The sequence below is a fragment of the Vicugna pacos genome, chromosome 18 (assembly GCF_048564905.1).
Source record: "Vicugna pacos chromosome 18, VicPac4, whole genome shotgun sequence".
Lineage (NCBI taxonomy): Eukaryota > Metazoa > Chordata > Mammalia > Artiodactyla > Camelidae > Vicugna > Vicugna pacos.
The window spans coordinates 18,990,214-19,011,140 of NC_133004.1; the positions used below are offsets into that span (position 1 = coordinate 18,990,214).

A 20,927-nucleotide genomic window follows, 5' to 3' on the forward strand; every position below is an offset into this window, starting at 1 on the left:
GCGGTCTGGAAAGGGAGGATAAGAAGGCTGCAGGTCATGGAACTCTGGCTCAATCTGCCAGGAATCTTTGAAGACCAAGCAGGTCACACCCCAGAAATGTCACAATCTGGGAGCCGGGAGAATTTAAAGTTTACGGTTCAATGGTTTTTGGTATATTCACATATATGTGTCACCATCACCACAGTCAATTTCAGAACATTTTCATCTCCTGACAGAAAAACTCTACCCTTAGCAATCACCCTCCCATTTCCCTATCACTCCCACCCCTGCCCTAAGCAACCATGTTTATTACTGTCTCTATAGACTTCTCTGTTCTGTATATTCATATAGGTGGAATCATACAATATGTGGCCTTTGTGACCACTTCTTTCACTCAGCATGTTTCTGAGGTTCATTCAGGTTACAGCATTTGTCAGCACTTTATTCCTTTGACGGCCAAATAGTACTCCTTTGCACAGACAGACCACATTCTGTTATCCATTCATCAGCTGATCGACACATGGCTTGTTTCCACCTTTGGCTGTTGTAAACAATGCTGCTGCGAACATTTGTGTGCAAATGTTTATGGACATAAGCTTTCATTTCTGTTGGGTTTATACCTGGAAGGAGAATTGCTGAGTCATATAATTTTATTTTATTTATGTATTGAATTGAAGTATAATCGATTTACAATGTTGTGTTAGTTTCTAGTGTACAGGATAGTGATTCAGATATAAACATATATATATATATTCTTTTTCATATTCTTTTCCATTCTAGTTTATTACAAGACATTGAATGTTCCCTGTGCTATGCAGTAGGACTTTGTTGTTTATCTATTTTACATATAGTTATCTGCTAATCTCAAATTCCTAATTCACCCCTCCCTCTGCTTCCCTTTTGGTAACCATAAGTTTGTTTTCTATGCCTCTGAATCTGTCTCTGTTTTGTAAATAAGTTCATTTAGATCATATTTTAGATTCCACATTTAAGTGGTATCATATGACATTTATCTTTCTCTGACTTACTTCACTTAGTATGATAATCTCTAGGTCCATCCATGTTGCTGCAAATGGCATTATTTCATTCTTTTTTATGGCTGAAGACTATTCCATTATATATATATATATATATATATATATATATATATATAATCTTCTTTATCCATTTATCTGCCAATAGACACAGTTTGCTTCTATGTCTTAGCTATTATAAACGGTGCTGCTATGAACATTGGGGTGTGTGTACTTTTTCTAATTAATTTTCTCCCGATTTTTGCCCGATTTTTGGAGTGGGATTGCAGGATTGTATGGTAACTCTATTTTTAGTTTTTTAAGGACTCTCCATACTATTGTCCACAGTGGCCGCACCAAACTTTGCATTCCCACCAAAACTGTAGGAGTTTTCCCTTTCCTCCACACTATCTCCAGCATTTATTATTTGTGGACTTTTTGGTGATGGCCATTTGGACCAATGTGAGGTAATTTCTCACTGTAGTTTTGATTTGCATTTTTCTGATGATTAGCAATATTGAGCATCTCTTCATGTGCCTGTTGGCCATCTGTGTGTCTTCTTTGGAGAAATGTCTGTTTAGGTCTTCTGCCCAGTTTTTTATTGGCTTGTTCAGTTTGTTGTTGTTGTTGTTGCTGTTACTGAGTTGTATAAGCTGTTTGTATATTCTGGAAATTAAGCCCTTGTCAGTCGCATTGTTTGCAAATATTTTCTCTCAGTCTGTAGGTTATCTTTTCCTTTGGTTTATGATTTCCTTTGCTGTACAAAAGTTTATAAGTTTAATTAGGTCTCATTTGTTTATTTTTGTTTTTACTTCTATTGCCTTGGTAGACTGACCTAGGAGAACATTGCTGTGATTCATGTCAGAGGATGTTTTGCCTATGTTCTCTTCTAGGAGATTAATGGTGTCCTATCTTATGTTTAAGTCTTTAAGCCATTTATTTTTGTGTATGGTGTGAGGGAGTATTCATTGATTTACATGCAGCTATCTAGCTATCCCAACACCACTTGCTGAAGAGACTGTCTTTTTTCCATTGTATACTCTTGCCTTCTTTTTCAAAGATTGATTGACTGTGTAAGTTTATTTCTGGGCTCTCTTTTTTGTTCTATTGATCTATGTCTGTTTTTGCGCCAATACCATGCTGTTTTGATGACTACAGGTTTTATATAAATTTATTTTTAATCATTTGAGAAACTACCAGACTATTTTCCAAAGGGCTACATTATTTTATATTCCTATCAGTAATGCAGTATGGCTCCAATTTCTCCACATCTTTGCCAACACTTGTTATTATGACTTTTTGGTTCTAACCATCCTAGTGGGTATGACGTGGTCTCTCAGGGCTTTGATTTGCATTTCCCAGAGGACTAATGACGTTGAGCATCTTTTCATGTGCTTGTTGGCCATTTGTGTGTCTTCCTTGGAAAAATGTCTATTTATGCCCATTTTAAACTTAGGTTGTCTTTTTATTATTGAGTGTAAGAGTTTTTTATATATTCTAGATAGAAGTCCCTTATCAGATATATGATTTGCAACTATTTCTTCCCATTCTGTGGGTTGTTTTTTTACTTTCTTGATAGTGTCCTCTGAAGCACAAAAGTTCCTCATTTTTACAAAGTTCAATTTATCTATTTTAAAAATTTTATTGCTCATGTTTTTGATGTTATATCTAAGAATCCTCTGCGAAATCCAAACTCATGAACAGCTACCCCTACATTTCCTTCTAAGGGTTTTATAGTTTTAGTTCTTATGTTGTGGTCATTGATCCATTCTGAGTTGACTTTTCAAAATGATGTGAGATAAGGGTCCAACTTCAGTCTTTACATCTGACTATTCAGTTGTCCCAGCACCATTTGTTGAAAAGACTGTCTCTCACTGAATAATCCTGGCCTCCTTGGTAAAGTCAGTTAACTATAGATGTATGGATTATTTCTGGACTCTCAATACTGTTCCATTAATCTGTATATGTTTATCCTTGTGCCAGTACAACACTGACTTGCTTACTGTTGTTTTGTAGTATGTTTTGAAATCAGGAAGTGTGATTTCTCTTGCTTTGGTCTTCTTTTTCGGGAGATTCTAATTATTCTGAGTCTCCTGCAAACCCAGTGAAATTTAGAATCACCTTATCAATTTCTACAAAGTCAGTTTAGGGTTTTGTGAGGGACTTAGCTAAATCTGTAGATCAGTTAGAGGAATATTGTTATATTAACAATGTTAAGTCTTTCAATCCATGAATATGGGATGTTTTCCCCTTTATTTAGATTTTCTGTAATTTCTTTCAACAATGGTTTGTGGTTTTTAGAGTATAAGAAATTAAAAGGGAAATGAGAAAATACTTTGAGATCAATGAAAATGAAGACATATCAAAACTTATGGAATACAGTTAAAGCAGTGTTTAGAGGGAAATTTATAGCTACTAATGTATATACTAAGAAAGAAAAAATATTTTAAAATAATAACCTAATCTCCCATTGTAAGACAGCAGAAAAAGAAAGTCATTTGTATTCAACATTGTACTGAAGATTCTAGCCAGAGCAATTAATTAAGAAAATGAAATAAAAGGCATCCAGATTGGGAAGGAAGAAGTAAAGCTATCTGTATTTCCATCTGACAATCTGGTATCCTGAGGAATCCACTATTGGAACTAACAAGTGAGCTCAGCAAAGTTGCAGGGCACAAGATCTATACACAAAACTCAGTTATATTTTTATACAATTGCAATGAACAATTGAAAATGAAATTAAGAAAACAATTCCACCCACAGCAGCATAAAAGAGTATATGCTTTTCCAAAAACTCCTTACGTAAGATCTCCATTAGATCTCATATTTCAACAGTAGGATGCCAGGATCCCAACCCTAACAATATTGTAATATGAGAATACCTGTGCTTTCTGTTTGTGTTAAAGTCACAGGCACTGCAAGAGGGTTAAATATGCTAAATTCCTTCAGTTAGAGGAATGCAGTTACTTCAGAGGCCAGTTGAGAATAAAGGGGGGATGCATGCCCATTTTAGACTTAGGTTGTCTTTTTGTTATTGAGTGTAAGAGTTTTTTTTATATATTCTAGATATGTCTCCCCATCCAAATGCAGGGATGCCCTGTCTGACCTTGCCTGACAATCTGCGTCCACCTTGGATCCCCCTGGCAAAATGGAGGGTGTTATTTCTTAGGGAGACCCGGGCGGGAGAAGGTAACTCCGGAGAAGCCGGCCCTGCTGCCAGGACAACAGCACACTCCAAGACAGGTGCAGAAGTACTTGCATGGATTTAAAATGATATTTAAGGACTGCGTTGGTATAAACATGAGTACAATCCATGCTGAGCTCATTATTATTTTTTTTCCTTCTGAATTTAACAGAAATTGACATTAAACACTTCCCAGGGGCCCTGTGAGTGAAGCAGGGTCTGAGTGAGGTCACAGGGGTTGGGGCCTTGGCAGGGATGGGGGGATGAGGGGGTGAGGGGGTGGAGCTGAAGCCACTTGCTGCCCTTCATCTTTCCATCCCCTTTCCCCCTCGTCCCCCTTCCCCCCTCCATCCTCCTCCTGCTCCCTCCATCCTCCTTCCCCCTCCTTCCCCTCACTCCACCCACCCCTCTCCTCCCTCCTCTTCCCCTGCCGCCTTCCTCCCTCTCTCCCTCCACTCCTCCCCCTCCCTCCCTTGGCCTCTCCCCTGCGCGCTCTGCCCACGCCTGAGGGCAGGGAGTCATGGGCCGCCTCTCTGCCCGCGCTGCGCTGCGGGGGCTGCTGTGCGGCGTGCGGGCCCCAGGCCCCAAGCTGCTCGCGCGCCCCAGCTCGGGTGAGTTTGCTCGCCCGGCGGCCACGCGTTGGGAGGGGCGGGCGGAGGCGCCGCCGGCCTTTGCTGGCGCACGTGCGGGCCCTGGGACTGGGGGCCGGAGGCCTTGCAGCAAGAGGGCTAGAGCTGCACGCCCTTCGGCTTCCCGCCGGGCCCAGGCCCTGCGCGAACTACCCCCAAACTCCCTCCAACCCTTCACCCCACCCCCAGCCCCGCCGGGCTCACTATCTCCCCGCCCCCGACTTCCCCGCTCACCTCCAAAGCTGGGCTCGGGTCAGGCGGGGCTTCAGGGCTCCTGAGCAGGAGGAAGCCAGAAAGGCCTGGTGGCCATAATGAGTGGGGGTCCAAGGGAACCCAGGGCTACTGAGGGTGGTCACTCTCAGCTGATGAACACTCCTCCTGGAGCGTTTTTCCACCTGGCACATCCTCGCCTGGAGCCCTGCAGGTTTCTGCAGGGTCCTCCCGCCCTAGCTGTGAGCCCTCAGGCCCTTCCCGATCTGCAGATGTCCTGTTGTTCTAAACGCTGGCAAGAGTGAACTGCCACTGTCTGAGGCACGAGCCAGCTGGCAGCAGGCCAGGCGAGGCAGCGGACCACAAGCACTGGGCTTTGTGGGAATGAAGGAAGGGGGCTTCCTCCAGCAGGCTTAATTGAAGGGATGTGGTGGGCACCTACTGCCTGCCTTCCAGGCCCCACACAGGCTATGGTTAATTTTCCTCCTGGGGATAGGAAGGCAGCTGCACATGCCCCCCAGGGACACTGGCCCTCCTGGACCCTACTTCTCATTTCTCCTCCAGTTCTCTCCTTCTTACTTGCTAGACATCCAGGGCCTGGGTTCCTCTCAAAACACTCTTGACCCTAGACCCAATGCCAAGGGTCATTGTAACTCTGGAAGTGGCTTGGGGCTCTCTGGCAGTGTCTCCCTGTGGGGAGGATGAAGGCTGGGGCAGAGTTCAGAGTTGACCTTGGGTCTGAAAGTGTTCCACCTTGAAACACCACAGCCCCCTGGCCAGCGAAGGTGTGAGAGAAGGAGCCCTCTCAAGTCTCCCCACCTGCAGACAAGACCCCCCCCCCACCTTTCTCCTAAGTCCCCAGGTCACTATGTCCCTGTGTCTGTGGCTAACCTGGTAGGAAAACTGCACTCCATTCTCATTGTCTCCCTGCCATTCCTTCACTTCAGACCCAGAAGTTAGGCACGGGGTCCCTCCTGATGTGGCAGGTTGGGGGTTCCAGCAGTGTGTGCTAGCACCTCGAAGGACAGGAGTGAAAATCAGGCCATGAGTTGTACTTTCTGGTGCAGCATCTCTGGCACTCTGGGTGGCCACTGAACTGGACTGTGCCTCCCCAACCCACCAAGCTCGCTAAGATAGATGCCTTCTCAGGGGATACCACCTCCCTCATGGGCAGCATCTGCCACTGCCATGGAAGGACCGATTGCCGTGATTGTCACTGAGAACATGCCAGACAGCCCTGGCTGTGGGCACCACACTTCTCCCCTCCAGAGCTGCTCTGGTTGAGGCAGACATGCTGAAGCCCAAGGGACACCTGGGTCTTGGCAGGGGAACCAGGTCTGGAGGACCTGAGAGGGTGTGGCTACAGCAACCCTGAACCCCCCTCTTCTAAAGGAGGACCCTCCTGGACCCGGGAGCGGACCCTGGTTGCGGTGAAGCCAGATGGGGTGCAGCGGCGCCTCGTCGGAGATGTGATCCAGCGCTTTGAGAGGAGGGGCTTCAAGCTGGTGGGGATGAAAATGCTGCAGGTACCAAGGCTTTCAGCCTGGCCTATGGGTGTCCCTGAAGGCACTGGGGTGGAAGGGCTTCTCATAGACCTCAGCCCTTCACATCTCAGCCCTGCTTTGGGACAGTCGGTATGCTGGTGTTGGAAACAGAAAGGGAGGGGTGGGGAGGTGCCAGCCCATGTAAGTGCCATCTGCAAAGGGCCATCTGGGTCAGGACAGCACAGTCACAGCCCCAGTGTCTGGGGGTTCCCTCTCCAGGGGCTCCTCTCACTCCTCCCCTAATGTACCCAGGCATCAGAGAGCGTCCTTGCTGAGCACTACCACGACCTGCAGAGGAAGCCCTTCTACCCAGCCCTCATCAGCTACATGAGCTCCGGCCCAGTGGTGGCCATGGTATGGTGGGGCAGGGGTGGTGGAAGGGGCAGAGGGCCCTGTACTGAGCCCAGAGCCGCTGAGCCCTTGATGACCCTCTCCCAGCTCTCTCACCCTCCTTTATCTTTGTGCTGCAGGTCTGGGAAGGCCCCAATGTGGTCTGCACCTCGAGAGCCATGATAGGACATACTAACTCAGCTGAGGCTGCCCCCGGCACCATTCGGGGAGACTTCAGCATCCACATCAGCAGGTACTGGGGCCCTGGTACACTCAGCACTTGGAGCTGAGGGCTAGCTCACTAGGGGTTGAGGAGGGCCCGGGTTTGGGGTGGCAGCCTGCTCCTAAGGCAGATCTATTGGACCTGGGTCTCTTGCTGGGGGAAGGTAAAGCCAGAAGAGACTTTGATGGTGGGACATACACCTAACATTTCCTAGTGCAATATTTTTTAAATCCTTTCATGCACATAGGTGACGATAAAGGATTCCCTTTTTGTTGTGTTTGTGCTCTGCCATCACATCTGTTACCTCACTCGGTGTTGCCAGACACTCCAGGGGGCTGGCACAGGACGCATGGTCTGGGCTGGTCCTTGAGGTTGTGGGTAAGGAGCCGAGGCCAGGCTGGAATCCAGGTTTCCAGCTCCCCTATTCTTCCTTTCCACTCTACACAATCACCTGACTTGCTCCCCTAGACAGTAGGGGATCAGCAGACTGTCCTGGGACCCCCAAGGTGCACACTGAAGAAGGTACACACTGAAGTCTGTGCTCTACCTCTGCTGCCTTTCATTTGGGACAGGAATGTCATCCATGCCAGTGACTCTGTGGAGGGGGCCCAGAGGGAGATCCAGCTGTGGTTCGAGAGCAGTGAGCTGGTGGACTGGGCAGACGAAGGCCACCGCAGCAGCACCTACCCAGCCTGAACACTCAGGCTGCCCTTGGTCCCTTCAGCATCCACCCAGAACCAACTACCTCTGTCAACAAGAACTGAAGCTCACTCCCATGCTCTGCCCATCCATCCTAGACCACCTCCCTGCCTACCTACTGCCTGGCCCCAGCCCAGAGGGGTGGAGCCACTAACTTTATGTGCCTTTTAGTATCCTAAGCCAGCAAAAGATTGGATCAAATCCTTTTTGTACCAAAGTGCTACACAAGCTTTCGGGTGTCTCCAAAAGTTGGTAGTGTGACCTCCCTTCCCCTAAAGTGGGGACATTAAAATTCAGTGTGCTGTGCATGGAGGTGGAGTGCTGTTTCTGAGATGCCAATGAGGCCTTTATGCAAAGTTGTAAGCAGTCTGAAAGTAAAAACGAAGCTTACCAAGTCAGTAACTTTGTTGAATGTATGAGACTGGCAGTGGTCCAGAGACCTCCAGCCTGAAATCTCGGGAATCTAAGCTGAACCTCAGAATTAGCGCTCTCCCTAGAGGAGGGGCCATAGGCAGGACTGGAGGGTAGCAGGAAGGGGTAGGCAGGGGGCTACAGCTGCCACCAGGGCAGAAAGCCTGGTGACCATGGCCTCATGAGGTCAAGACTGACTGGAGCTGCCTGGGGTCCACCTTGACACTACACACATCATTCCTCACAGCTGGTTCTCAGGTGTGCCCCAGTCCCTTGTCCCAGGTACTGGACAGCACATATCATTACCCCTCTGCGGGCTGACTTGGTCCTCACTCTTTGAAATTTTGGTGACCGATGTGCTGGTCCTGGAATTCACGGCTTCCGTTGAGACCTGTGCCTCCACATGAGGGCACGGATGAAATGTCCTGACTTTATCATCCAAGAAGGGGTCATTGTTGGGAGCTGACCCTGGGGCTGGCCATGCTACGGAAAGGCCTTTCTAGTTTTCAGTGGTTTTTCTGGGCTCTAGTCTCCTTCCTTCTTCTCCTTTGTCACATTTATGCAACAGGGAAGGGTGGTGTCCCATAAGTCAGGGCCTTTAAATCCTGGGCCTGCCCTACCAAGTGTACCAAGTGCACAGCCAGGCCCACGGTGGTGAGGGAAGCCGAGGGGCCCTCCGCCGGCCTTTGAGCCCCGCCTTAGCCTGAGAACCAAGTGTCCGCTGTATCCACTTAGGTCCGATCCCCAGCACTGACGCTCAATCTTGTGAAAAGAACTTCGGGAGGGCTCTGAGTCCCAGCTCCTGGCCTCCGCCACAGGAACCGGCCCACCGCGCTGCGCCTGCGCCCGCTGCGGCTCCGGGTCGGACTTCCAGTCCCAGCGGGCCGCGCGGCTGCGGTGGGCGTGGTATCCTGGGAGGAGCGCGTGGGACGGGACGTCCCGGAAGGGGCCGGAGGGCGGGGCGTCCTGGGAGGAGCCGGGATCCTTGGGGGCGGGGTGTCCTGGGCAGGGGCGGGGTGTCCTGGACGGGGGCGGGGTGTCCTGGGAAGAGCGAGGTTCGCGGAGACTGGGTGACCAAGGCCCGAGTCAGAGGAGGAGGAGCGCGCGCGCCCGCAGAGTGCCGACTGTCCTGGAGGACAGGGTTGTAGTCCTGATCCGGGCGGGTCCCTGATATTCCCGCCATCCCATCCCGAGCGCCATGGCCCAGCCACCGCCCGACGTCAGAGAGGACGACTGTCTCCCGGAGTACCACCACCTCTTCTGTCCGGACTTGCTTCAGTGAGGGCCGCCAAAGGGGCGCCTGCGGGAGCGGGGCGCTGGCCGACCCGGAGAGCGGAGGGGAGTGGGGACGCACGGGGTGCAGGCCGCACCGGGACTGTGGTTTTACTGGGATGTGTGAGGACCCCATGCTTGGCGACCAGACTGTACAGATGTACAGGTGGCCCCAGAGATGCAAGTTCTGGTGTTCTGATCTTTGGACTGCTGCTAGCATGTTCTGTTTGTCTTAGCAGGTGGTGGTGGGTATTCAGTGGTAATTCCGGAAGGTGGGAGTGAGGGGCTGTTCCTCGAGTACTGGGTTCGCCTACTGGTGGGTGTCCAGCCAAAAGACACAACCAAGCCTAAGACTGGAAGAAGGATTTTATTACTTGCAGCAAGTAAAGAGAACAGCGGGGATCTTTCCCAAAGCAGTGTCTCCCCCAACAGTAAAATTGGGGAAGTTTGAAGCTAATGTGCATATTAGTGAAGTGGCTTGGGCGGTGGACAGAGTGGAAGCTTTAGTTGACTGAAGTCATGCAGCTCAGAAAAGGTCATCCCTTAGTTTCCAGTTGATCTGGTGGTAGAATGCTTTAGGCTAACCTTATCTTTGAAACAGAACTGGGAATTTTCACAGCATATATATATCTTTGCTATGTTAGTTCTCATTTGTTTCTGCATTCTTCTGAGACTTGTTTAAAAACAAGCATTGTGGTGTAGATCACAAAATGGCTTAGGCCAAAAATGGCTTCTCTTACATCAAGAAAGTCATGCCTGGTTCTGTTTCTCCCAGGACCCCCTACCCTATCTGCTTACCAGGCAGCTGGAGGAAGGCATGTATGTTCTGAAAACATTTCTTACTTAATTAATAACTTTCTAAATAGATTTTTAGGTTAAAATAATTTTTCCCAAAGACCTGGAAAGCCTAGGAATGCAGGCTTTAAAAAGCAGCGTGTCTCAAATTGGATAGACATGCCCAGTGCAGTGGGTCAAAGTTCTCCAAGAGCCTCCTCCTGCCCTGCCCCCATACAACAGGGGCCTCTGTTTTCTTCTCTCAGGGACAAGGTGGCCTTCATTACAGGCGGTGGCTCTGGAATCGGGTTCCGGATTGCTGAGATTTTCATGCGGTGAGCACTGCTCTGTATACTTTGTGCCCCGCTTTTGCACCCCCACACGTACCCTTGCATGGACCCTGCTGGACCTTGGGATCCTGGGCAAAACACCAGTGGGTGATGGGAACCCCTCTAGGCCCTGGGCCATCAGAGAGCATCTGAAAGGAGTCAAGTGCTGTCCTGAGGGAGGCAGGACTCCACTGTCTCCTAGAGGTTAGTCTAGACTGTGGCTCTGGCCTCAGCACCCCCATTTGCACAAAGGGAGGGTTCAAAAGGTTGAGGTAACTACTGCAGGGCCCCCAGGGCCTTGCTGAGCCAGGGTTAGGGCAGGCCCTACAGTAGTTGGACCCTGGCACTGTGCTGAATACAGTGTCTGTCTCCTGGGACACAAGTTCTGTGGCCTCAGGCCTAGGTCAACACTTTGTCACCCTCACTTAGGATAGGCCCAGAGTTAGGCCGGGGTTGGGGGAGGTGAAGCCAGTTTCTTCTGGGACCCTGCTTTTCAGAGAAGTGGTCCTACTGAACGAGATGTGGGGATTTGTCCATTCATTCCGGGTAAACTCGTTTTCTGAGCTGGAAGCTATGTTGCTTCTCTGAGCAGAGAGTGGCCAGCTGTACTGGGTGGGAGTTTGAGGATTAGGTGGGATTAGCTTAGCAGGTGGTTGCTGCTACTGTTACTGAGTTTGAGGCTGAGTTTGTCTGGAGGTGAGGCAGGAGAAGTACCTTGACCTCAGAATGGGCTCTCTGTCCTTTACTACAACGTTATGGCAGTTTGGTGGGACGGGGCATGGTGCCAAGCCAGGTGGACTCAGCAGGACTCAAACAGAGCCTGGGCCCCATGTCTGAGGCTCACAGAAGCTTTGGTGCCGTGCACATGGTATTTGGGGCAGGGCCCACATCCCTGTGTGGCTGGGATCCTCGTTCCAGAGAGACCCAGTGGTCTCTGGGTGCCTGGTGCCTACCTGAGGTCCCACCACCATTGCTCAGCCCCACTAAAGTCCCTGTGTCCTCTACCAGCTGTGCCTTCAGTCCTGGGCTCCTGTTTCAGCCCGAGAGCCCCTTGGGGGAGGGGGGCTTTGCTTAGAGTGCCAGGCATGAACCCACCTGGGTGTGTCCCTCACACCTGCTCTTTGGCTTTCCAGGCATGGATGCCACACAGTCATCGCCAGCAGAAGTCTTCCAAGAGTGTCGATGGTGATGGGTCCCTCCTTTGCCCACCCTGTCCCTGGGTGGCTTTGGGGGACAAGAGCCTGGGCCTGGAAGATCCTGAGGTCCAGAGGATGATGACAACAACTCTGCTCTTCTCCCAAATAGGAGGCTTCAGTGGCAGTGGCCTCCAGGAATACCCTCATCTTAAAGAATCTAAATATTGGGTCCTGTGGGGGGACCCTTATGTTGGGTGGCACCATGTCCCAAGAGAGATCTCCGGGCTCACCAAGGTTTTGCGGGAGACAGTCTCCCCTCTGCCCTAGCTGGTCTCTGGGCAGGGCTGGAGCAGCCATTCACCAGTGACTGGTGACCAGTGTTCTAGTGGTGGTGAGAGGAGAGGGAGTGCGGGATGTCTTAGAAGTGTCCACCACGGGTCATAGCCCTGGGGAGTGGACCAGCTGCGTCTTCCCAGAGTGGTTTTAGAAGCAGAAACCTGGCTTCCTGGCAGAACCCATACTCACCACCCTCATCGGATTCCTCCAGGCCGAGGCCCACCTGTCTCTTCCTGTTTGGCTTCTAGGCTGCCCGAAAGCTGGCTGCTGCCACCGGCCAGAGGTGCCTCCCTTTGTCTCTGGATGTCCGATCTCCCCTGGCCATCACGGCAGCTGTGGAGCAGGCGCTGAAGGAGTTCGGGAAGATCGACATTCTCATTAACTGTGAGTCACTGTCACTGCCTGGGGGCTTCTGACGGGTCAGCAATAGTAGACCTCCCTGTTTGGAGGCCCCAGAACTCCTGCCCTGGGTCCAGGCCACTGTCCTGGCCCAACTCTCCTCCTCCTGGGTCAGTGTATCCGGGGCTTAAGTGGACACCCTGTGAACTGGGCCGAATCACGGAGTAGAGGCACTCTTGTGTCCTGACATTGCCCCTTAAAGAAAAAGGAACACATATTATTTTTAGTATAGTTTTAGGTTTACAGTCTAATTGAGCAGATAGAACATATAACTCCACATCCTTCCCTGCCCCCTCCAGTGTCCACTATTAACGCCTTGCATTTATTAAAACTGGGGAACCGATATTGACACGTACTGTTAACTATAGTCCCTATTTTACATCCAGGTTCACTCTTTGCTGAAATTCCCTTTAAAAACATTCAGTGCGGCAGTTTCCTGCTGCTCACAAAGTCATAAACTGGGCAGCCTAAAACAACAGAAATTTATTCTGTCTGAGTCTGGAGGCTGAGGTGTGTCAGGACTGCACTATAGCTGAAGACTTCCAGGGATATTCTGTTCCAGGCCCAGCTCTTACTTTCTGGTGTTGCTGCCTGGTGTCCTTGGCTTGGGGCTGCCTCACTCCAGCCTCTGCCTCCTTCACACTGCCAACCCCCCTGTGCATGCCCCCCCTCTTTAAGGATGCCAGTCCTTGGATTTAGGCCCATCTTAATTCAGTACCTTGATTATTTCTACAAAGATCATCTTTCCAAATACGATTATGTTCACAGGTATCAGGGGTGGGACTCCAGCATATCTTCTTGAGGGACACAGTCCAACCCACAATATCCATCTTGCCCATCATTCAGGAATTTGTTCAAATACTTGGGCTTCTTTCCCTGTCCAGCCTGGACTACCATGAGGGTCTGTATGCTTCAGCTGCCTGGGGCTCCAGCATTATCCGCTGTCTCCTTCCACCCTGTAGGTGCAGCTGGAAACTTCCTGTGCCCTGCGGGCGCCTTGTCCTCCAATGCCTTCAAGACCGTGATGGACATCGACACTTTGGGCACCTTCAACGTGTCTCGTATACTCTATGAGAAGTTCTTCCGGGTAAGTGTCCTATGGCTGGGGCCTTCCCTCTTATGGCTGCCTGCTCACTACCCTCCTCATGTGTTGCAGGACCATGGAGGGGTGATCGTGAACATCACCGCGACCCTGGGTACCCGGGGGCAGGTGCTCCAAGTGCATGCAGGCTCTGCCAAGGCAGCTGTGGGTATGGGCACCCCCTCTGGTCTGCCTTCCTGGGTTCCCACTGGGTCTCTCTTACCTGTCCCACTGGGTCCCTTTTGCCTATCCCTGGAGGCCGGCAGTGTCTGAGTGAAGCTGAGCCCAGTGGTGGGCAGTGGAGAGGCCAAGCCCTGGCCCTGAGCCTCCACCCACTCCCAGGCCACCCCAGGAAGCAGAGCAGCTCTGCTTCTCCCTCATACCTGCCTGACTCCCATGCAGATGCGATGACGCGGCACCTGGCAGTGGAGTGGGGTCCCCAGAACATCCGAGTCAACAGCCTCGCCCCCGGCCTCATCAGTGGCACGGAGGGGTTCCAGCGGCTGGGTAAGGCTCTTGGGGCTCCCAGGCCCCACAGTGGATGCTTCCCTGGGCACAGGCCCCATAGTGCCTCTGTGGGCTGCAGTCCCACCTGGCTGGGACAGGCTTGGGATCAGAGCCAAGTCTTCATGGCTCTGTGAGTCTGGGACTGGCATAGCCCTTCCCCAGGCTGGGGACAGTTAGCACACCCCTATGATGGACTGATGGTCAGCTGGACTTGGGCAGCTGCTCCTTTGAGACAGAGGCTACAAGGCTGCTGGCCTTGATGTGTGAGCTGCACACAAAGTGGGGCACCCATTGAAGCCTCCAGAACCTTGGCAGCGTGAGCGTGGAAAAGCCCTGTTCTGATTCTGTGGCAGTGTTGTCTGTATCTGTCCTGTTTTTCCTCCATAGAGTGGTGCTAACAGTGCCCCCAGCATCCCCAGGTGTGGCTTAGGGAAAGCTGGGCAGGGGAGGATGGAGGGCCTCAAGGTCCTGGGGCTCACAGGTGCTGAGCCTCCCGCTTCCTCCCAGGTGGCCCGCAGGCTGGCTTGAACGCTAAGGTCCTGACCAGCCCCCTGAAGAGGCTGGGGAACAAGACGGAGATCGCCCACAGTGCCCTCTTCCTGGCCAGCCCTTTGGCATCCTACATGACAGGGGCTGTGCTGGTGGTTGATGGTGGGTCCTGGCTGACATCCCTTAATGATGTCGGGTTGCTGACGGACTTCACATCCTTCTCTGCTAAGCTCTAGGTGATGTTCTGCTCCACTTTCTGGGGTCACCTGTGTCCTAGGCCCTCTCCCCAAAATACACACCTGGTGGACTGATGATCACTGTGCTGGGCCTGACATGCTCCCATCAGACTCTTGGATGTGTGTTTAGGTGTGTTCTCAGGCACTTCTGGGTTCCCCTGCTCCACATGTAGGGTAGGGCCAGGGGGTCCTCCGGAGGGGTTCCATTCCCCCCAGTCCCATGGAGCTGCACTGCAGACCTCAGGGCCTCCCTGCAAACCAGGACCAGCCATGGCCCCTGTGGCTGGCATCCCAGTAGCTAGGATGAGGAGCATTCATTGTGGGGAGGTCAGGGAGAGGGCAGAAGAGGATATTGGTGTCCAACCCCCAAGAGATGCACAAGGCCTGGCTGCCTGCTGCCCTCTCTGGGCACTGCTGTGGAACCATCACTTCCAGCCTGCCCTAGCCAGGCCACTCACCCACCCTGGGCTGTGCAGGAGGCGGGTGCTGGTCTCCCGTGCATGGGGGTAGTGACCAGGTAGTGACCCGACCACACCACATAGGTTTCTGCAGGGGGAGGTCGGCGTGCCAGCGCTTGGAGAGTGGTGATGAGGCCAGGCTGTAGGGGTGTCCCTCCCCACCTAGGGTCAAGGCCGTCCTCCCTGCCCAGCCCCAGCCTAGCCTGGCCTCCTTTCTTCTCCTGCCTGTGTCCAGCCAGTACCCTGAGGCGGCTCCTGCTGCCTGGTTGGAGAGAAGGGGGCATTTCAGGCTGTCTTCTCTTCCTTGCTCCCCTACTTTGGGACCTTTGCTTGGCAAAGGGAAGCCAAACCAGGGAGGTTGGAGAAGGGTGTTTGAGCCCTCCCTGCAAGACCTCCTGTCCTGGGTCCTCTGATCAGGGTGTGTGGGCTGTACACTGACCTTTGCCTGGGGGGCATTCCTCCCTGTTGGCCTCCAGTGATGTGGGCAAGGTTGCTCCTCACCTGCCCCAGAGCCCCTCCTTTGCTGGGACATCCCCAGAGGAGTTAGTCTTTGGTTATTCAGGGGCTCACATTCTAGGCCCCCCAGGTGGCCTGTCCTTGCCACCAGCGCTCTCCCTCAGGCCCAAGGGAATCTGGAACTCTGACCCCTCACTTGTTCCTTAATGACTGCTTTTTGACCTCCAGGCAAGGACCTAAGGTAGCTACTTGGTTCCTGGGCTTGTTTTCTATGCTGTTTGTTAAAAACTTCGAGGTGTTCAAAGCTGTTGGTCAGCCCTCTGACTGGGCACATGGATCCATCCTTCTCTCTGTATCATCCCTTTGCATAAGCACAGGTTCTAGAGTTTTGCCACAAAATGCATTTCCTTAAAAAAATGATCTTTTTACTGTAAAGACATCTCTTTACTGGACTTCCCAAAAGTTTTTAGAAGGAAAAAGAGGACACCTGAAAAGAATCACTGGTGATCTGGTTATTTAGAGGTAGTGGGTGTTTCCTTCTTGTCTTTAATCTGTGAGGGGTTTAGAAAACGCTTTTTACCCAGTGCTTGAAGCGCCCCCATCCTCAGACAGAAGGAGCCCACCCTGAGTCAAGGGGAGGCTGTCTGCTCCCCTGGTGGGAGGGGCGTGCTCCCCGGGGTCCCCAACGGTACTGCCTGCTCCTGCAAGGTCCTGGTGCTGCCATTAGGGTGCTGAGCTTGAACCCTCTGCCCTAGAAGCCCATGCCCATTTTTTGCTTGTCTTGAGTTCCTTCCGGCCTCCACAGGTGCAAGGGAGTGGCAGGGAGGCTCCAGGACTGTGCCAGCTGGGAGGCCACCTGGCAGAGGGAGCTCTGCTTGCTATTTAAATGGAGACCAGAATGTGGTGGCATCAAGTCCACTAGGGAGGCAGGCAAATGGGTGCTTATGATGCCGCTGGGGGAAGAGACTGAACAGGAAAGGCAGTTACTGGGGAGCTGCAGGCAGTGAGAGGCAGAGGCAGTCATAGGCCCCAACAGGCCAGAGAGCTGGGGCCTGCTGTCCCCTGTGGAGAAGGTCCTAGGGAGGGCATCCCGCCAGCCACACATGAAGGCCGGGACATACGGTTGAGGTGTGATTCCAGCAGGGGGTTTAGTTTAAAAGAGGCCTTGTTCTGGGACTCTACAGTGGCTTAGCTCCCGGAGGACAGAAGAGAATGAGGCAGGTTCTGGGAGTAAGCCTTTTATTACTGTCAGTCAGGGTTCTCCAGAGAAGCAGGACCAGTAGGATATATATAGATACACATGAGGAGATTTATTATAGGGACTGACTCATGTGATTGTGGGGGTTGAGGTGCCGTCTGCAAGCTGGAGACCCAGGAAAGCTGATGGTGTGGTTCAGTCTGAGCCCAAAGGCCTGAGAACTAGGGGCTCTGACGGCCAAGGGCCAGAGAAGGTGGATGTCCCAACTCAAGCAGAGAGTGAGGGAATTGCCCTTCCTCCACCCACACTGGGGAGGGCAGACCTTCACTCAGTACTGAATCAAACACTAATCTCTTCCAGAAATAGGGGTTTACCAGCTATCTGTGCATCCATTCACCTAGTCATGTTGACACAAAATTAACTATCATGGCTACACACACCATAAAGCCTGTCTCTGTGCTCCGTCATCTGCATGGGGTGGTCAATGTGGCTGTAAGAAGTTGGCCTCGCTGTTTGGCTTAGTCCACCAGCCGTAGCTGTTGTCCTGCAGGGGTAGGGTGGCTGCTGGGGGCTCCTGGGTCATAAGCACATCCAACAGGTGTCACTTACCAGGTGGTGAGGCTGGTGGGCTTAAGGACGGGCTGGCACAGAGGACCAGGTGCACATGGTGATGGAGACAGCATCGGCCCCAGCTGTGGCACATGAACTTGGTGGCAGAGAACGAGGTTCTCCCCTTCCATGTTAACAGTTGCAAAAATTCCCCTAGAAAATGCCAGATTCTCTGAAAGGAAGGATAACTTTAAAAATGTGAACTGGGGTCAATTTTTTTAAACCAAAGCTGTGGAAGCTGATTTACAGGCCCTGCTAACTCTGAGTCCTTCTTCCTTGGTGTGAGGATGGTGCACTTTCTTTTTTTCAGAACTTTACATAAAAACATCTGCCAAAACCAGGCTGCCCACCACAAGGGTGTGACCATCCAGCCCCCGCTCCATGTTGCACATTTTATTTTATTTTTATTTTTAACAGAGGAATTGAACCCAGGACCTTGTGCATGCTAAGCATGCACTCTGCCACGGAGCTATACACCCCCTCTCCATGTTGCACATTTAAAAAGACATCATGTGCCATATCTCTTGAATGAACACATGAATGACCCCAGCCTGCTCATTCCTGTGTGTTGTAAGCTACACAGAGTGTCCCCGAGGTATCCCATGATGCAGTGAACCTTACAATTGCCTAAAGTAGACTGTTAGTCTGGAGGAGTTTCTCTGCTGACTCCCCCTGTTGCCATGGTAACTTGGTAAAACTCCCTGGCGTGCACATGCTAGCTTTGTCTGCAGTGACCTCAGACAGGTCCAGAGGTTGTGCTACACTGTTTCTGGGTCCCTGAGTTGGCACCCTCCCCATGTGGGTCTCTGGTGGTGTAGGGCACTGTGGTACCTGCTGGGGCTGGACCACCCCCATCGGGGAGAAGTGACTCGAGAGGCTGAGGGTGACTTCCTCGCTGGGATGCTGTCCACCTACCAAGCCCTTTGGTGCGCTGACAGGGTCCAGCCTGAGCACAACTGGCCCTCTTGACCTTCCTCATGGGCTTGGACATGGGCTTGCTGAGTGAAGCAGGGAGAGATGGTGAATCCCTGAGAACTCAATGGTTCCAGGCTCAGCAGATGGTCCCCTATCCTCTGACCCTCGCATCGCTTTGTCCTTACCTTGTGGGTCAGACTGAGCCTCCCTTGCAATGGTTGAGCACCCACCCTGGGCTGCAATGTTCAGGTGAGCGTCCTGCTCATCCCTGGCTCTGCACTGAGGCCCAGTTGTGCAGCAGCCGGGCAGCCCTGTGCTCTTGAGCAGAGCAGAGGGGCTCTCCAGGGTCAGGGCTTCCCAGGCTGGGAAGAGGGCTTGGCATGGACCTCCTTGGGCATTTCCTTCTGGGTACCTAGGCTGGTCTCTAGGATGCTGTTGACACAAACCTACTCAGGCTGTTCAGATAAAAAGGAGATGTGTGGCGAGATCCTGGGACTTTCACAGGCTCCAAGGATGGGATGCACTGGAGCTTGGGAACAAAGCTGAGGCCCAGGGTTTGAGGGCCTGGGAATGGGTCTCCCTTCCTCCTCCCACCCCTACCTGCCAGTGAACCCACACCTCCCCTCTCTGCCAGTCAGCTCTCTCTGCGTCCCTGTGTGTGAACTGTAGCCCAGCCCCTTGAAGACAGAGACAGGTTCCTTCTGGCAGACTCAGCTCTCCTTTCCAGAGGAAAGGCTCACACTCACTCTGGGATAGGGGCCTGGCTCTTGCTCAAAAAACTGTGGCCAAGGGTTGACTGCATCATATGAATGTGGTAACTCCCACTTCTAGAAAATATGTGTTGACAGGCATCCCACGTGTGTTGTGACTTACACCAAACAAACTCACTAGAGACCAATGTGTAGACCAGTGTGATGAGAACGTGTGTGAGTATATGTGCGAGTGTGTGTGTGTGTGAGAGAAATCAAATGAGTCTTTGGTCCCCTCACTGGCGAAACCCAAGGGCCCAAAGGAGGTGGCAGAGGCTCCCGGCTCACATCTTGGGACCAGAATTCTGCCCATCTCAGCTCTTCTGTCCTGGGGCCACATGGAGACGAGATCCCTCTTTGGACTTCCCTCTTCCTTGCTTGTGCTAACAGGCCCTTCAGGGAAACAGCTCCTTAGACAGGATTGCTGGATTTCACATTTACTGCTGGATTCTGGTTCAGGTCTCTGGGATCAGACCTATGTTACCTTAGTGGATAGAAGTTTCTGGAACTCTTCAGTCATTTATTTACTGATTATATTGCATTATTTCCTCAGGTAACACATATAATCAGCTTGGAGTTCAATAATTGAACTCTCAGGAGATAATTTTATTTCCAAATTTCGTAGTATTTTGGGACACCTTATCCCATCTGTACTTCAAAGCACCTTGACAAGACCTAAGAGGTGTCTGTTGAAGAAGGAGTAAGGAATGTTAGGCAGGAATATGCAGAATTAACTTTTAACTCTTCCATCATCACATGTAATTTGGACAATTTTTACAAAACAGGAGAGTGATGTGAATTAGATCGTCACCTCTGGAAAATGTGACCCGTGGCTAAAAAAAGAAGTTCTGAATCTGCACAAACCTTTCCTCGCCTGGTCTTCAGTGCCCATCCCCCGGCTGGGGGCTATGATTTTGGTGGCAGGGGAGGCATGGTGGGTGTGGGATGTGCTACATAGCACTCTGGGCACGTGGGGACTGGAGATGCCTGTCGTCACAGGAAGATGGGAGCAGGTGTCAGCAACTGCAGTGAAATGTTAAAATAAGAAAATCATCCAAACCTCAGCTGAGTCAAGAGGAATTAAATTGTGCCTTCCAAACTCATGGTCTATTTTTGCTCTAAGAAATGTACTTGACTAAATTTGAAGGTGAGGAAAAGAAATCTTTCCCCACTGAATAAATATCAGTAAACATGAGTGTGAACTGTGCTCTCAGTTGCTGGAGGCCACTGGGGAGAGTGTCTGTGATCTAGACCTAAAACTGACTCTGCTCTGGGTTAACTTACCCAACACAAAATGTTCACCTTGTTTTCACAATTGTAAGTTAGAAGTATTTGGCCAGCAGTTTTTGTTTATTGCTTGATTGAAGTACAATTGACCTACAATAAAGTGCACATGAGTAAAGTGTACAATTTACCAAGTTCTGACGTGTCTACACTCGTGAAACCAGGATCACAATCAAGAGGATGAACATACGCATTACCTCCTGCTCCCTGGTAACCCCTGCACCTTTCCCTACCCCTTCATCCCCAGGTGACCCTGTGGAAGAGCTGGTGACCCAACCAGGATGGTGGCTCAGGCCTGGGAGGGCGAGGCTGGCCTCTTCTAGTGGGGAGAAGAGGCTCCAGGAGGAGGAGGGGCTGACATCTGGCTGAAAAGTGGGACAGTAGGTAGAGGCACTGGGCCCTCAGCGGGTCCAGAACCCCTTTTTCTGGGGTGCCTAGTCACAGGCTGTTTGGTGGCCCCACTGCTCCTTCACCCAG

The 20,927-nt window shown here is 51.4% G+C and overlaps 2 protein-coding genes across 3 annotated transcripts; both read left to right on the forward strand.

Moving 5' to 3' along the window:
* The first annotated feature begins 4,615 nt into the window (after window positions 1-4,615).
* On the forward strand, window positions 4,616-8,117 carry NME4 (NME/NM23 nucleoside diphosphate kinase 4). The gene is made up of 5 exons (XM_072942287.1): window positions 4,616-4,787; window positions 6,408-6,541; window positions 6,812-6,913; window positions 7,030-7,142; window positions 7,685-8,117. Exons 1-5 carry the CDS (start codon window positions 4,697-4,699, stop codon window positions 7,806-7,808), a joined length of 564 nt encoding a protein of 187 aa, XP_072798388.1. The 5' UTR covers window positions 4,616-4,696; the 3' UTR covers window positions 7,809-8,117.
* Window positions 8,118-9,250: 1,133 nt separating this feature from the next.
* DECR2 (2,4-dienoyl-CoA reductase 2) lies at window positions 9,251-20,618 on the forward strand. Of its 2 annotated transcripts, XM_072942288.1 has the most exons (9): window positions 9,251-9,500; window positions 10,535-10,603; window positions 11,731-11,782; window positions 12,318-12,453; window positions 13,431-13,555; window positions 13,625-13,718; window positions 13,952-14,056; window positions 14,564-14,781; window positions 19,952-20,618. In XM_072942288.1, exons 1-8 carry the CDS (start codon window positions 9,421-9,423, stop codon window positions 14,779-14,781), a joined length of 879 nt encoding a protein of 292 aa, XP_072798389.1. In that variant the 5' UTR covers window positions 9,251-9,420; the 3' UTR covers window positions 19,952-20,618. The 2 variants fall into 2 exon arrangements, with proteins under 2 accessions (XP_072798389.1, XP_006204289.2); XM_006204227.4 differs by lacking the exon at window positions 19,952-20,618 and having other exon boundaries at window positions 14,564-14,857.
* Window positions 20,619-20,927: the final 309 nt, after the last annotated feature.